General features: G+C 40.0%; 1 protein-coding gene across 1 annotated transcript; it reads right to left on the bottom strand.

Annotated features, from left to right (window-relative positions):
- Positions 1-750: 750 nt before the first annotated feature.
- ccng1 (cyclin G1) lies at positions 751-8,165 on the bottom strand. Its single transcript, XM_078551023.1, has 7 exons — positions 8,093-8,165; positions 6,349-6,621; positions 4,930-5,183; positions 4,002-4,080; positions 3,821-3,919; positions 2,340-2,538; positions 751-1,040 (listed from the first exon to the last, which is right to left on the bottom strand). The coding sequence occupies exons 2-6, from the start codon at positions 6,619-6,621 to the stop codon at positions 2,341-2,343; spliced, it is 903 nt and encodes a 300-aa protein (XP_078407149.1). The 5' UTR covers positions 8,093-8,165; the 3' UTR covers positions 751-1,040; position 2,340.
- Between the last annotated feature and the right edge of the window lie 6,591 nt (positions 8,166-14,756).

Here is a 14,756-nt window from a genome sequence, read left to right on the forward strand (position 1 = left end):
AGGGACCTGGTATCACTAGTGAAACAATTGTTAACTGAGTGCCTGAGAATGAGGTCCCCCCCCAACCCCAACTGTGAATGAGGGACCCTCCACCCCTATGTGGCTGCAGGCAAACCAAACTGGGATTGGTTGCCAAGAGATAATTGCTGTCAACTGGCTCATTAGTGAGCCCAATTGGAATCCTGCTGCCAGTGGCCATGTTGGGCCCTTCCTGCCCTAACTTAATTGGGTCAGTTTTCCCTCCCTGAAGTTGGAAACTATTGGATGCAGCTACTCTTGTCCTATTCTGCACCCCACCCACCATCGTACCCACTCCAGTGAGCTCAAATAAATTACACCCATAGCTTTTTTGAGGCTGCAGAAACTGAAGAGAAAATGAAGGGAGAGAGTTATCAAACTGCAGGCTCCTCTCAGACAGCGTTCTGGCAAAACGACTGGGCTATTATATCTGATAAGATAAGCCTGCAAAAACAGCCTCAATAGAATAACTTCAAATAAATCATTTTCCAATCCATTTATGGGATATGTCTGCATCTAATTGCAATTCTTTTAATTTGAGGAGAGAGGAAGAGAGAAGGTCATGATTGTTAAGTGACCTGTAGGCTAATGGAATTTACTTCAGGGAAGAATCAATAAACTTCATTTCCCTAATGAATGTGACATGCACATTTACATCTGGAGTAATTAAAAACCTCATGGAGGTTTTAAATTAAGCCAATAAGATTGAAAAGGACGATTGTGTATAAAGTCAATATTTGCCTGAACCCTTTATTACAGTTTTTGACAGTTGAATAAAATACCTGTATGCAAAAAGTTGGATACCATGTTGATCACAGCTCAGAATTTAAAAACGTTTAGAAATGCAATAGTAAAAAATAGTTGCCAGTATTATTTTTCAGAATTACATCCTACACACTACTTCACTGCAAGCTGTAGCTCTTAGAGAGGATACTTCTTGTGAAGATGAGCAAATTTAGTTAACTGTTGAGGCACTTCAGCTGATGAACATCGTTCCTTTTGGTGCATGATGTATTAAGGTTCTGCAGGAAGGAAAAGAATGAAAAACATCTATTAGGATTTGTCCTTCAAAATTGATGGTCCATAAACTAAAATAAGTCCATAAACTAAAATAAGTCCATGTCCCCAGATATCTGAAGATTTTACAACATAGACCAGCCAGAGCATTCCTACATTTCTGTACATAAGCAATAGTATATTAAGCATTAAAAAGTGATCCAAGTTTAGAATAAGGCACTACTAGGTTTAGTACAGGCTTAACAAAGGTCCTGCTTTAGATATTCTAGGCAACAAATGAACGCCTCACCAGCGATATCCACATCCCATTACAGAATTTTTTTAAATATTCTTTTAAGATACTGCAGCAATGATCAAAGCACTTCAAGTTTAGGGATGTACAGAACTTGTACTTAAAATTTGATGGCATAATCCAAAAATTGTATCTCCAACTTTGTGAACCAGATATTTATATCTTTCATTTGCCTCCCCAAATGTGATCCAAAAAAGTTCTTGATAGAATGAGGCCAAATACACATTGTTAAGCTGCTTTATTTCACAGCAGGTGAAGATGCCAGAGCAACATTTATGACCAGATAGCTTGACCCAATAATTAAGATGGTATGCTTTCCCCACAGTGGGTTGTCTTACTTGACTCGAATAAAGTAACTCCTAGCAACCCTCCTTCATGCTAAAAATCTGAGTCTAGCCTTCACAAGACCCAACTATGTGTATCTCCTTTTCTGTAAATTCTCTACTAAACACCTTAAGTAAGGCCTGCCAAACAATCCTGCAGTGAGGTGTTCATTGATTACTGAGACAAGCTATTAAATTGCTTATTGGTTTACCATTTGCGGGGAAAATTAGAATTTAATAACTCAAGCTCTTCATTTTTTAAAAAGTATTATGAATATACCTTGCTCCAAGAACCCAACATTTAAAAGTAACTCCCCACCCCCACTTCCTATGCTTTCAGTGGAAAATAATACCAAAATTAGGGTATAATCCCCATCTTTTTATGAAAACATTCAGAGCTATTTTGTTGTGGAATATATACCATTTGTCTGCCATAATTAAAAGAAGTGCAATTTTAATTTGGTCATTTCTGTACACCTATTAAATATATGGTGCAACTGAGACAGAAGAGCACGAGAACACAGACTGGCAGCAGAGTCAGGTCGTACTAACATGAGCGGGGGGAACACACATTTATGGTGTGAGGGGGTAGAAGGAAGAAGAAAAAAGTTTGCAATTTGGTTCTAAAAACAAAAATTCAATTACAAGTTGAATTGATAATTGCACAAAAGGATTACAGGTGTCCATACCTCACTCGGTACAAGTGGCAGCTTCAGGAATCGTCGGAAGAGGAGTTACACGATGGGAATGGTGAAGCTGCCTAGATGTGCGTCTTGATACAATCCACATGAGCTTTTTGTTGCTAGGTCTGGAGCATCTAGATGATGAATACTCTGCTAAACATTCTGCAACACGACCTCTCCAATGGAACAAATCATGGTCACTTATCTGTGGGAAATCAGAAAATACTTGTAAAACTAGAATTTTTCCCAAAACAGGGAGGGACACAACAGTCAAATCTCTCTATGAGTGTTTTAACCTATTATAATGTTCAAAAAGAACTCCTAATGCTAAATCAGTGAAAGGTACCATTGGAACCAGCCAAAGAGAACAACATCATTTGATCTTACAGGTAATCCAGAAATAACTATATAAAAAAAAGAGGGAACGCTGATCATGCAATGTGGAAATAAGAGGTGGCAATTTATTGGGACTTCAGGATAGGAAAGAAAGGTTTACTAGATTTTCAGGGTTCCAGCTTCTGGATGCAAAGGATGGCACATTGATGCTTTTAATAGTCAAGATATGCATTACACAAGGAAGCAACCTATCACAAAGTCAAAAGATATATCCAGGCAATTCATCTCGAGTTAATTCACAACAGTGCAATAGCAAATAGACAGCCTGTTTTACAAACATCATCTTGCATTTACATAGCACCTTTAAACACATTCAAATATCCTGAGGCTCTTTCCAGGAATGTTATCAAACAAAGTTTGACACTGAGCCACAAATAAATTTGGATACAAGACCAAAGGTTTGGTCATAGAGGTAGATTTTAAGGAGAATCTTAAGACCGAAGAGAGAGCAGCAGAGACAATGAGGAGGGAATTCCAGAGCTTAGGGCTGAGGCAACTGAAGGCATGGTCACCAATGGTGGAGCAATGAAAATTGGAGATGCTCAAGAGGCCAGAACTGGAAGAATGCAGATGTCTGAGGATAGATAAGTCTGGAGGAGATTGAAGGGATAGTGAGGTGCATGATCCTGAAGGGATTTCAAGAACTAGGACGAGAATTTTAAAGTCAATGCATTGAAGGCCGGAAGCCCAAGTTAAATTAACCAAAATGAGTAAATTGTAAGACAGGCTGCTGATTCACGACTGTGATGCCAATCTTACGTTTTGGCCCAAGAGGAACTTCACCCCCACTATCTGAACCCAAATTAATTTCCCACAATATTGTTCAACTAAAAAATGCAAACCCTCATTAGAAAGAATTACTCCAGTTCCACGCTTTTACAGTAATTAAAAATCTTTGATGAAAAGAATTTTGCCAAATCCCAAGTCCCATGGCATAGTTCCTCTTAAAAAAGAAAGTACTCACAATAGACTTTTCTATTTAAATCCTCAACCTATTACTTTAGAAGGAGCTCTCTCAGCTGTTTTCCTTTAACGACAAGGTAAATCTGCAGCCTAGCATCAGCATTTTGATGTAACACGACACCACTCACTTTGGAATGTTGCTGTAGACTCTCTATGGCCTCTGTTAATTCATGCAACTTCTGTGTTTGGACCTCCAGAGCAAGGATCGACAGTGCCAATGTGGACCCCTGAAATAAAAAAATATTTATTTATTTTTTTAAAAAATAAAAAAATTTTAATTTTAGAACATTCACTAGTGTCTAAACTTACTTTCGTCTTGGAGAAGACAAAACGACAATTACAAGCTTTAAGCTGGGATTCGAGTCGCTCAAGGTTCAGCATCTTATTCCTAAAAGGAAATTCAGTGTCAGACAAGATTCTATTCCTTGGGTTACCTAGCAGTATCAGCATAGTTGTACAATGTCTTTACACACAAGTGAGCCAATTTTTATCAATCCAAGACTGTATGCAACATCAACAAAGGACTGTCTGATTTATTAAAATTTGATTTAAACTTTGCCTTGAGTACAATACTCACAACCAACATAACCCGCAAACGAGAACAAGGAAGTAAACGGTAGACAAGCCACCGCAACAAAGTGTGCAAGAGCCACCTCTGCGACTGGGCAGAGTACATTGCTACCCTACCCCCCACCCCACTGGGAGAAGTCTGACTGTTCCTCAGTGGAATCATTAGAATTATATGAGCTTCTCTCCACAACAGGATGAGCAAGATCAGAAACTGTGTGCAGTGTGAATGGTGCTCAAGGTTATTGATTAATCCATGTTGCAGCAATGTTGGGATTTCAACATCCCAAATAACTTCTACATTTATAGATCTTTATCCTATCCAAACGCTTGCCCATTTATTTTCAGCAAGATATTTTCACAGCAAATCCCTCACTTATATAATACAGTCCAGTTAAAGAAATGGGCTTTCAGACCCCCACCCCATTCAACTTCGGCACAGAATTGCTATTTACTACATAAACTGTCCACACAAGTACTTACAACATATGAACTACAACTTTAATTAGCAATCCAGGTGACTGTATTAACAGTATCTCATTTAGTGGCAAAGTAATACTTAACTTGTACTTACTACAGCAAGTAAACTGGCCCTAGGCAGAGAGTTCTAACGCAACATACAAAATAACAACCCAAAACAAAATCAAACTAACACTGAAGTCACCCATACCTTTCAGATGAAGAACAGTTCAGAATGAGTTTGTGATATAGTCGCAGAAAGCTCAAAACAGTCGGACCTTTCACCCTCCAGTGCAGCTTTTCCAGTATAATATTCTCCATCCTCATCATATCCGAAACAGTGAATCTATATTGACCAATTCGAATCAGGTCACTGGCAAGTGGAATACCCTGCTCTTCTTCAGTCACCTTCACAGCAAGGTAAAAACAGCAAAGGCCGACACAGCATAAATGTTTCGGCTGCACCTGGAAACAAAGAATATACTTTACTAATCAACTGCATTTACTTGAGCACAAAAATAAAGGCTAACATTCCAGTCAGTACAGAGGGAGTACTGCACTGGCAGGGGTACGTCCTTCAGATGAGACATTAAACTCAGGTCCTATCTGCCTGCTCAGGTGGCTGTAAAAGATCCCACAACACTATTTCAGAGAAGAACATGCAAGTTATCCCTGGAGTCCTGGCTAATATTTATCCCTTTATATCAACATAAAAAAAGCAGAATATCTGGTTGTTAGCACATTGCTGTTTGTGGAAGTATGTCGATGGGTTATTACATTACAAAAGTGACCACATTTCAAAAGTATTTCATTGGATGTCTCGAAGCACTTTACAGCCAGTGGTCGTAAAAAGCACTATATAAATATAAGTCGTGTTTTTTTGCAAAAGGAAGTCAAGCATGGTGCAAACTCTCAAGAATTTACAAGTACTGTATCAAAACCATCCAAAACACAATTCAAAAAGACAAATATGTCCCAAGTTACAATAATCTATGATTTTCCTAACAATATAACTTTGCATTTAAGCAATTAAACTATACAAAACCATCCACGTGAAATACATGAAAAAATCTTAGTACTGCCCTGATTAACATAACCCATACTTCCAACTATCTGTATATGACCAATGGGCCCATAATTTATCCGTGTTTTAACATCCAAATATTCATGTATATAGTCAAATATCTTGTGCAATAACTTGCACTTCCTGAACTCTTCCTCATCATACTTCACTGATAGCATCAAAAACACTACCCTGACTCGACAGAAATACCACACAAGACCCACTAATGTGAATTTTTAAAGATTAAAGTGATACAATATTTGCAGTCCAGGCCAGCAGAATCGCATGCACATGGGCCAGGCATCCCCAGAAAATTGGGCATACATGTATCCAGTCAGCATCAAAGCCAAGTTGATAACTCGGACCTGTGTAGAAAGCCAATGCAATCTGCAGTTAAACTCAGACTGAACTCTAGTTCTCTATTCCTGGATTAGATTGAGTCTCCCATGTAACAGGAGGTAATACAGTGGATCTGCAGTGTCAATGTGGCTTGACTGCAGAGGATTATAACAGTCATAAAATGTTTTTCCTCATGAATTAGGTGAAGAAAAATAACAGTCGTCTCACCTTCATCAACCCTAGGAATCTATCAAGCAAACTGACAGCCAGGACAAATGCATCAGTACTAAAGCCAAAGAACTGGGACAGACTGAGGAGATCCTTGACTTCAAGCTCTCTTAGCCGCACAGTCATCCGAATTCCATTTTCATGTGCTGATTCGATGACCTTCAAACCACTTATCCTTGGTTGATATTTTGGTTCTTGTTCCAATTGTACATTTAGCAGGTTCACATGGGCCAGGACTTCACTGCTCGCTCCTTGTGTATCAATTCCAATCATCTGAATCAGAAGGAAAATAACAATATTTTGTTACTTAATAGCTCTGAACCTCTGACTAAATACTGCAGTACTATACTGTGATAAAGAGAAATTTCAAATTTACATCAAAACGAGGTCAGAGATCCAGGAACCTATCCCTTCTTCTTCACAACTGGATTTGCCATGAATTTAGATATAGGATGGCTTAACCTGTTCTCCAAAAGCAGGGTTTCCCTTAGCAATGGAGGAAAAAGCTCACTTGATTTCAAAATTCAAAAGCACCTTGCACAAACTGGCACCCATGTGACCTCCAAAGACCAGACAACTCAGTCAAATATGCACACTTTTTTTTTAATTGATTGATTTGTCCTATCTGAATTTTGTAGGTCTGGAGGTTTGGAAAAGCCTGCCCTTAGTATTGTTCTCATCTGTGATTAAATCCTAAATCAGAACAACAAGCTCTATTTGTATTAAGAGTTCAGACATGCAAATCATGGGATCAAATGTTTAAAATTCCATCCCCTCCCCCATCCTGAAGCTTCATGGTAGAAATCTATGAAGCCAAGAAGACAAAGCTTGAAACTCCATAACAGCAGTTAACTCTTAAACCTGAACAGTTCAGAGGAATTGAAAATATAAGATACTAAAACTACACAACAGCATCTGATTACGGAAAAATAATTCGCATTTTGACCTCAATCCCTCTTAGTTCAGAGAAAAGGTATATCTACCCTAAATATTAACCTGCCTTTCTAACCTGCCCCCCGCCCACCCGCCCCAAGAGATTGCTGTATATTTTAGCATTGGCAGTACTCTGGCAAGTTATTTTGACTAACATTCTAGTCAGGTTACATACAAAGGTTACAGGCTGAATGTAACAAGCTGCCGGGCCGCAGAAATTCTGCTGAGCACACCAACTCCTCCCTCATTTTTGTCGGCCTCACCAATCAGCAGTTCAGAGTCACCACTCCCCCCCCCCCCCCCCCCCGACATGAAGGGGAATACAGCCGACAGTCTCAGTGCCTCGCACACTCGGAAGGAACATGTTCGGACTTGCCCCACTCCCTTCTACAGACGGGGGGCTGGGGTAGGGGGGGGGATCCGTTCGCTTTGCAACTGCTTCATACAAACGAGCGACAATCTGGCAGGATCAGCAGAGACCGTGTCGTTCAGCAGTGGCACTGGGCGTTTCATTGACGTTATAATGGCATCAGCAGTTACATTGTAACTGAGACAAACTGCAACAGTGCAGAACGCACAGCAAACTGAACTTCAATATCATTCTCCATAAGCTACTAATGTAATTCATATATGTAAGGCGAATACAAAAACATAAACTAACATACATAATTTAAATAGACATAATATTGAACATTACCAAACATTAGTACTGTAGATTACCAAAGCGTCTTCCCTTCAGTAAGATATTTTAAACATTAGACTAACTTTACTCGAATTATTTTTTTTTTTCAATCCATAATTAAAACATTACCTTCCTTTATCAGTTCCGCGATTCTCTGGCGACCCGGAGCAATTGCCTTCTTTTAAAGCCACAATCATGCCCCGCCCTTTCTCCCAGTCAATTGGTCTGGATTGCCCAGCTCACGCTTTCTTCCATTCGTCAGCTCCGAAGTCCATCAAATTGCCTTTTACTTTGTCCTGTCCATTTCCAGATCGGCAAGGTTGCAGCTGGCCCGAAATATAAGAGGAACGGCAGTCCGGGTCGGGGAGACAGCGGGTTGGGGGGGATAGGCCTAATCTCAAGTTTTATTATAGCCTTTACGAGCCTTTTCTGCACCATGAGTAAACCGCCTTACTCCGTTACAGTTCGTAATTTTAACACTGATGCAACAATGAAACGTTCGCCCATAGCTTGGCTTTAACCGGCTCAATCTTTCCTAGAACGAGGAAAAGATGGTTATTTATAGAAGTTGCACTGTGTATAGACACAAGTGGATTTTTTCCATTAACTTTGTAAAACTAATTCAAGTATTTATAATGTAGTGTACTTTTTTTGAAAAAATATATTTTATTCATAAAATACCTAAAAGAACATTTTAAATGGCTATCACAGAAAGTGCAATGATATTCAAATTTTCTACATGGATCATGTTGAACTCTGAGGTGCTTCAATAAAATAAAAGCACATCACAAACATGTCAAGATGGTCATTTCAGAAAGTGCAATGATATTCAAATTATCTACATTGATCATGTTGCAACTGTATCCCTCTCCGCAGATGCTGTCAGACCTGCTGAGTTTTTCCAGGTATTTTTGTTTTTAATCATGTTGCACTCTGAAGTGCTTCAATACAATTGTGATGCATGTAATATTAATTTGTATCCTTCCAGGAATATTTAGTATTGTTCCCAGTCTCGTCCTTCTTTGAGCCAGATCTGTTTTCGCCACAATATCATATTTCCATGTGGTTGGTTACCTGCGCATACAACTCACCAATCTTATTTACCACACACTGCACATTCACATATATGCACTGTAGCCCTAACTTAGGCTTTATTTTCCCTCTTATGCTGAAACCACCTTACTATTTCCTACTCTAGTACTGTCTCTCCCTGTATTCTTTGCACTTCGATATTCCTCTCTAGTGTTACCTCCTGTTTCATACATCCCTGCCAATTAGTTTAAACCCTCTCCAATGTCACTAGTAAATCTGTTTAGGTGCAACCTGTTCGACCTGTACAGGACCCGTCTGCCCCAGAGTTGATCCGAATGTTTCAAGAATCTAAAGCCCATCGTCATGCACCATCTCTCCAGCCATGCATTCATCTGTTCTATCCTCCTATTTCTATTTTCATTGTGCATGATACTGGGAGTAATCTGGAGATCACCACTTTTGAGGCCCTGCTTGCTAATTTCCTACCAAACTCCCTAAACTCTGACTGCAGGTGTTCAGGAAAGAAAGGAAAGGAGGATAGGAGGCAGTATTGAGTAAGCAGAACATTGCAGTACTGAGACAATGTCTCAGAGGGGTCAAGGACTGAATCTATTTGGCTAAAGCTAAGCAACAAATAAGGTGCAATTACATTGCTTGGTGTAGTCTATAGGGCACCAACTAGTGGGAAAGAGGTAGAGGAACAAATTTGCAAGGAAATTACAGAGAAGTACAAGAATTATAGAATAGTTATAATGGGGGATTTCAATTATCCAAATATAGAGTGAAATAGTAGTAGTGTAAAAGGGAGAGAAGGGCATGAGTTCCTAGAGTGTGTTCAGGAGAATTTTCTACAGCAGTATGTTTCCAGACCAATGAGAAAAGAGGCACTCTGGATCTGGTTCTTGCGAATGAGGTGTGCCAAGGGAATCAAATGTCAGTAGGTGGACATTTAGGGACAGTGTTTATTGTAGCATAAGGTTAAGTTGGCTATGGAAAAGGACAAATAACAATCCAGAGTAAGAATAATTAACTGGGGTAAAGCCACTTCAGTGGGGTAAGAATCGATCTGGCCCAGATAAATCAAAGATTAGCAGGCAAAACCGTAACTGAACAATGGGGTGCCTTTAAAGAAGAGATAGATTGGGCACAGTCAAAGTGTATTCCCACAAAGAAGAAAGGTAGGGCTAACAAATATATCGCTGTCTGAATGGTGAAGGAGATAGAGATTAAGATGAAGCAGATGTCAGGCGGATAATACAATTGAGAACCAGGCAATAGGAGGCTCAGAGGGGAATTTAAAAAGCAAGTAAGAGAAGCAAAGAGACAGTATGAGAAGGGACTGACAGATAACATCAAACAGAATCCAAAATTCTTCTATAGACATATAAAAAGTAGAAGGGTAGTAAGAGGAGTGGGGCCGATTAGGAACCAAAAAGGCAGTTTACACATGGAGGCAGGGGGAATGGCTGCGGTATCAAATGAATACTTTGCATCTGCCTTTACCAAGGAAAAAGATGCTGCCTAGATCATTAGGAAAGAGGACGCAGTTCAGATATTTCAAGGGTTTAAAATTGATAAGGAGAAGATGTTAGATAGGCTGCCTGTGCTTGAGGCACCAGAACTGGATGAGATGAGGATAATGAAGAAAGCCAGAGTGGAAATTGTGGTGGCACTGGCCATAATTTTTCAATCTTCTTTAGGCTCGGGTTGGTGCCAGAGGACTGGAGAATTGCAAATGTTACATCCTTATTCAAAAAAAGGTATAAAGATAAGCCCAGCAACAACAGGCCAGTGAGTTTAACCTTGGTAATGGGGAAGATTTTAGAAATGATAACTTGGGGTAAAATTAACAGTGACACACACAGATGTGGATTAATTAAGGAAAGCCAACATGAATTTGTTAAGGGCAAATCATGCTTAACTAAATTGCTTGAGTTTTTTGATGAGGTAACAGAGAGGGTTGATGAGGATAATGCTGTTGATGTAGTGTGTATGGAAGACTTCCAGAAGGCATTTGATAAAGTGCCGCACAACAGATTTGTCAGCAAAGTTAGAGCTTATGGAATAAAATGGACAGTAGCAGCATGAATCCGAAATTGGCTGAGGGACAGGAAACAAAGAGTAGTGGTGAAGAGTTGTTTTTCAGACTAGAGGAAGGTTTATAGTGGAGTTCACCAGGGATCAGTGTTCGGACCCCTGCTATTCCAGATGTACATAATATATAGTATAATATATTTGGGGGAGATGGTGGCATAGTGGTAATATCACTGGCCTAATAATACAGAGGCCCAGTTAATGTTCTGGTGGTGTAAATTCAAATCCTACCTTGGCAGCTGGTAGAATTTACATTCAATTTTAAATCTGGAATATATAGCTAGTTTAACTAACGGTGACCATGGCAATTATCATCAATTGTTGTAAAAACCCATTTGGTTCACTGATGTCCTTTAGGGAAAGAAATCTGCCATTCCTACCTGGACTGACCTAGATGTGATTCCAGACCCAAAGCAATGTGGTTGACTCTTAACTGCCCTCAGTTCAAGGGCAGTCAGGGATGGGCAACAAATGCTGATCTTGCCAGTGATGCCCACATCTCATGAAAGAAAAAAGAAAACAAAGTATTGATCTTGGTGTACAGGGTGCAATTTCAAAATTTACAGATTATATGAAACTTGGGAGTATTGTAAACCATAAGGAGGATAGTATAGAACTTCAAAAGGACATAGACATATTGATAGAACAAGTGGACAAGTGGCAGATGTAATTTAATGCATAGAAGTGTGAAGTTATTAATTTTGGTAGGAAGAATGCAGAGTGACAATATAAAAGTCTAAAAGGAGTGCGGAACTTAGGGATCTAGGTGTATATGTGCATAAATCATTGAATGTGGAAGGACAGGTTTAGAGAGTTATTAATAAAGCATTGGGAATCCTGGGCGTTATCAACAGAGGCTTAGAGTACAAAAGCAAGGAGGTTATGTTAAACCTATATAAAACACTGGTTCAGATTCAACTGGAGCATTGCAACCAGTTCTGGAAACATCACTTTAGGAAGGATGTGAAGACATTGGAGAGGGTGCAGAAAACATTCATGAAAATTGTTCCAGGTATGAGGAAGTGTAATTACGTTGAAAGATTGGAGGAGTTGGGACTGTTTCCCTTGGAGAACAGAAGGTGGCGAGGAGATTTGATAAAAGTATTTAAAATCATGAGGAGTCTGGACAGAGTAGATGGGGAGAAACTTTTCCCATTGGTGGAAGGACCAAGAAGCAGAGGGCATAGATTTAAGATAATTGACAAAAGAAGCAATGGCAATGTGAGGAAAATCTTTTTCATGCAGTGAGAGGTTAGGAATGCACTGCCTGAGAGTTTGGTAGAGGTAAGGTCAACTAAGACTTTCAAAATGGAATTCCATCATTATCTGAAAAGGAAAAATGTGCAGAACTACGTACTATAGGAAAGGGAGTGGCATGAGGTACATTGCTCCTTCAGAGGGCCAGACAGAGAAGATGGGCTGAATTGCCTCCTTCTATGCTATAACCATTCTATAATTCCATGATTCTATTTTTCTTCAATTTTCAAGGCTCCAAAAAACCTGAAAATGTATTCACTTTTTTTTAACATTCTCAGAGTACACAATTCAAATCTTCCATTGATTAAAGTTGCCAAGAATGTAAATGAATTGGAAAGTAAGACAGTTACAGCAGAGGAATAGAGCTGAGCTGTGTAGGTAATGGGTTGCTTTAAATGGAACGCTTATCATTTCATTAACCAAAATAAGGTCAGATGTTTGCCCATCCAATTGTGACAATGGCCGCATGGAACAAAAAAAAATCCTTTCAATGGTCGTTGATGTCTGCCAGCTGCACAGATGAATCAGATCAGGCAAACCACAGCAATAAATTTAATGCCACTGCTGGCTGGATTTAAATCTCAATTGTTTAAACCCTTTACAGCGAATGCAATGCTTTAAATGACTCCACATGCTCAATCTATTAGTCCAGCTAATATTTAACTATGAAGTGAGTGTACAGAAGTTCTCAGCGCTTTGCTTATGTGTCCAGCCTCCAAAAATCAGGAAGGAATTACTCTCAAGAAGCTTGACATTAGACATTTTCATTCATGCATGGCGTTGGGGGATTTAGCCTTTGAAATTTTGCTCCACCATATGAGCATAATATATGAAATTCTTCGGTCTCTTATTCAAGCAAAGTTTTTAGCCTGTTTATCCTACAGCGTAATTTCAAGCCCTTAATGTTTCCCTCATCCATGGCCAGAATTTTACATTAAATGAGCGAGCCCAGCCCAAAATCACGTGAAATGGCGCAAGAAGACATCGGGTGTGCGTTTCGATGTCTTCACACTCACCTGTAACATGACGGTCAGCGGGCGGGCGCAGGGGTCGGAAACATGCTCGCCAACAATTAAACAGGCAATTAAGCCCATTAACAACCCAATTGATCCAAATTTTATGTTGCCTACGCGATTTACCGCTCGTCACATGGGCAACGCGGGCAGACGGTCAATCCGTTTTTTCTCATTTCTCATCCAAGGGCAGGATAAAAGGGGACTGGAGCTTTGGCTGTGTGCGTTGTTAAGAGTTCAGGTGAGAGTCTGCTGTTGCTGCTTTAGTGCTGAGATTTCATATCTTTTCCTGTGGTTTCTGCTGAAGTATTTGCTTTGTTAGCTTTGTTTTGAGGACTCTTTTGTTTTGTCAACTCTCTTGGAGGATTTCTGCTGAGTGCACCCTTCAGTGCATGGGACAGAGTCATCTGTATTTCAGCAGGTGGGGATTGTTTACTCCCTGCGAGAACCTCCTCTGAAGAGGAAGAGAGGGACAGAGGAGTGTCCGAGGCAGTGTTCCAGGGAGAGACCTAAGACCATAAGATGTAGCAGCAGAAGTAGGACATTCAGCCCATTCAGTCTACTCTGCCATTCAATGAGATCTGATAATCCTCAACTCCACTTTCCTGTCTTTTCCCCATAACCCTTGATTCCCTTACTGATTAAAAACCTGTCTATCTCAGCCTTGAATACAATTAACGACCCAGCTTCTACAGCCCTCTGCGGTAAAGAATTCCACAGATTGACTACCCTCTGAGAGAAGAAATTCCTCCTCACCCCTGTTTTAAATGGGCGCCCCCTTACTCTGTGATTATGCCACCTAGTCCTAGACTCTCCCACAAGGGAAAACAACCTCTCAGCATCTACCCTGTCAAGCCCCCTAAGAATCATATCTTTCAATAAGGTCACCTCTCATTCTTCTAAACTCCATTGAGTACAGGCCCAACCTACCCAACCTTTCCTCATAAGAAAATCCCTCCATCCCTGGGATCAACCTAGTGAACCTTCTCTGGACTGCTTCTAATGCCAATAAATCTTTCCTTAGATAGGGGGACCAAAATTGTTCACAGTATTCTAGGTGTGGTCTAAGTAGTGCCTTGTATAGTTTTAGCAAGGCTTCCCTATTTTTATACTCCATTCTCTTTGAAATAAAGGCCAACATTCCATTTGCCTTCCCTATTACCTGTTGAACTTGTATGTTAGCTTTTTGGGACTCATGCACAAGGACCCCCAAATCCCTCTGTGCTGCAGCCTTCTGCAGTCTTTCTCCATTTAAATAATATTCAGCCCCTCTATTCTTCCTGCCAAAGTGCATAACCTCACATTTTCCCACATTATGTTTCATTGGCCAAGTTTTTGCCCACACACTTAACCTATCTATATCCCTATGTAGACTCCTTGTGTCATCCTCACCACTT

This window comes from Cetorhinus maximus, chromosome 10, assembly GCF_964194155.1.
Source record: "Cetorhinus maximus chromosome 10, sCetMax3.hap1.1, whole genome shotgun sequence".
Lineage (NCBI taxonomy): Eukaryota > Metazoa > Chordata > Chondrichthyes > Lamniformes > Cetorhinidae > Cetorhinus > Cetorhinus maximus.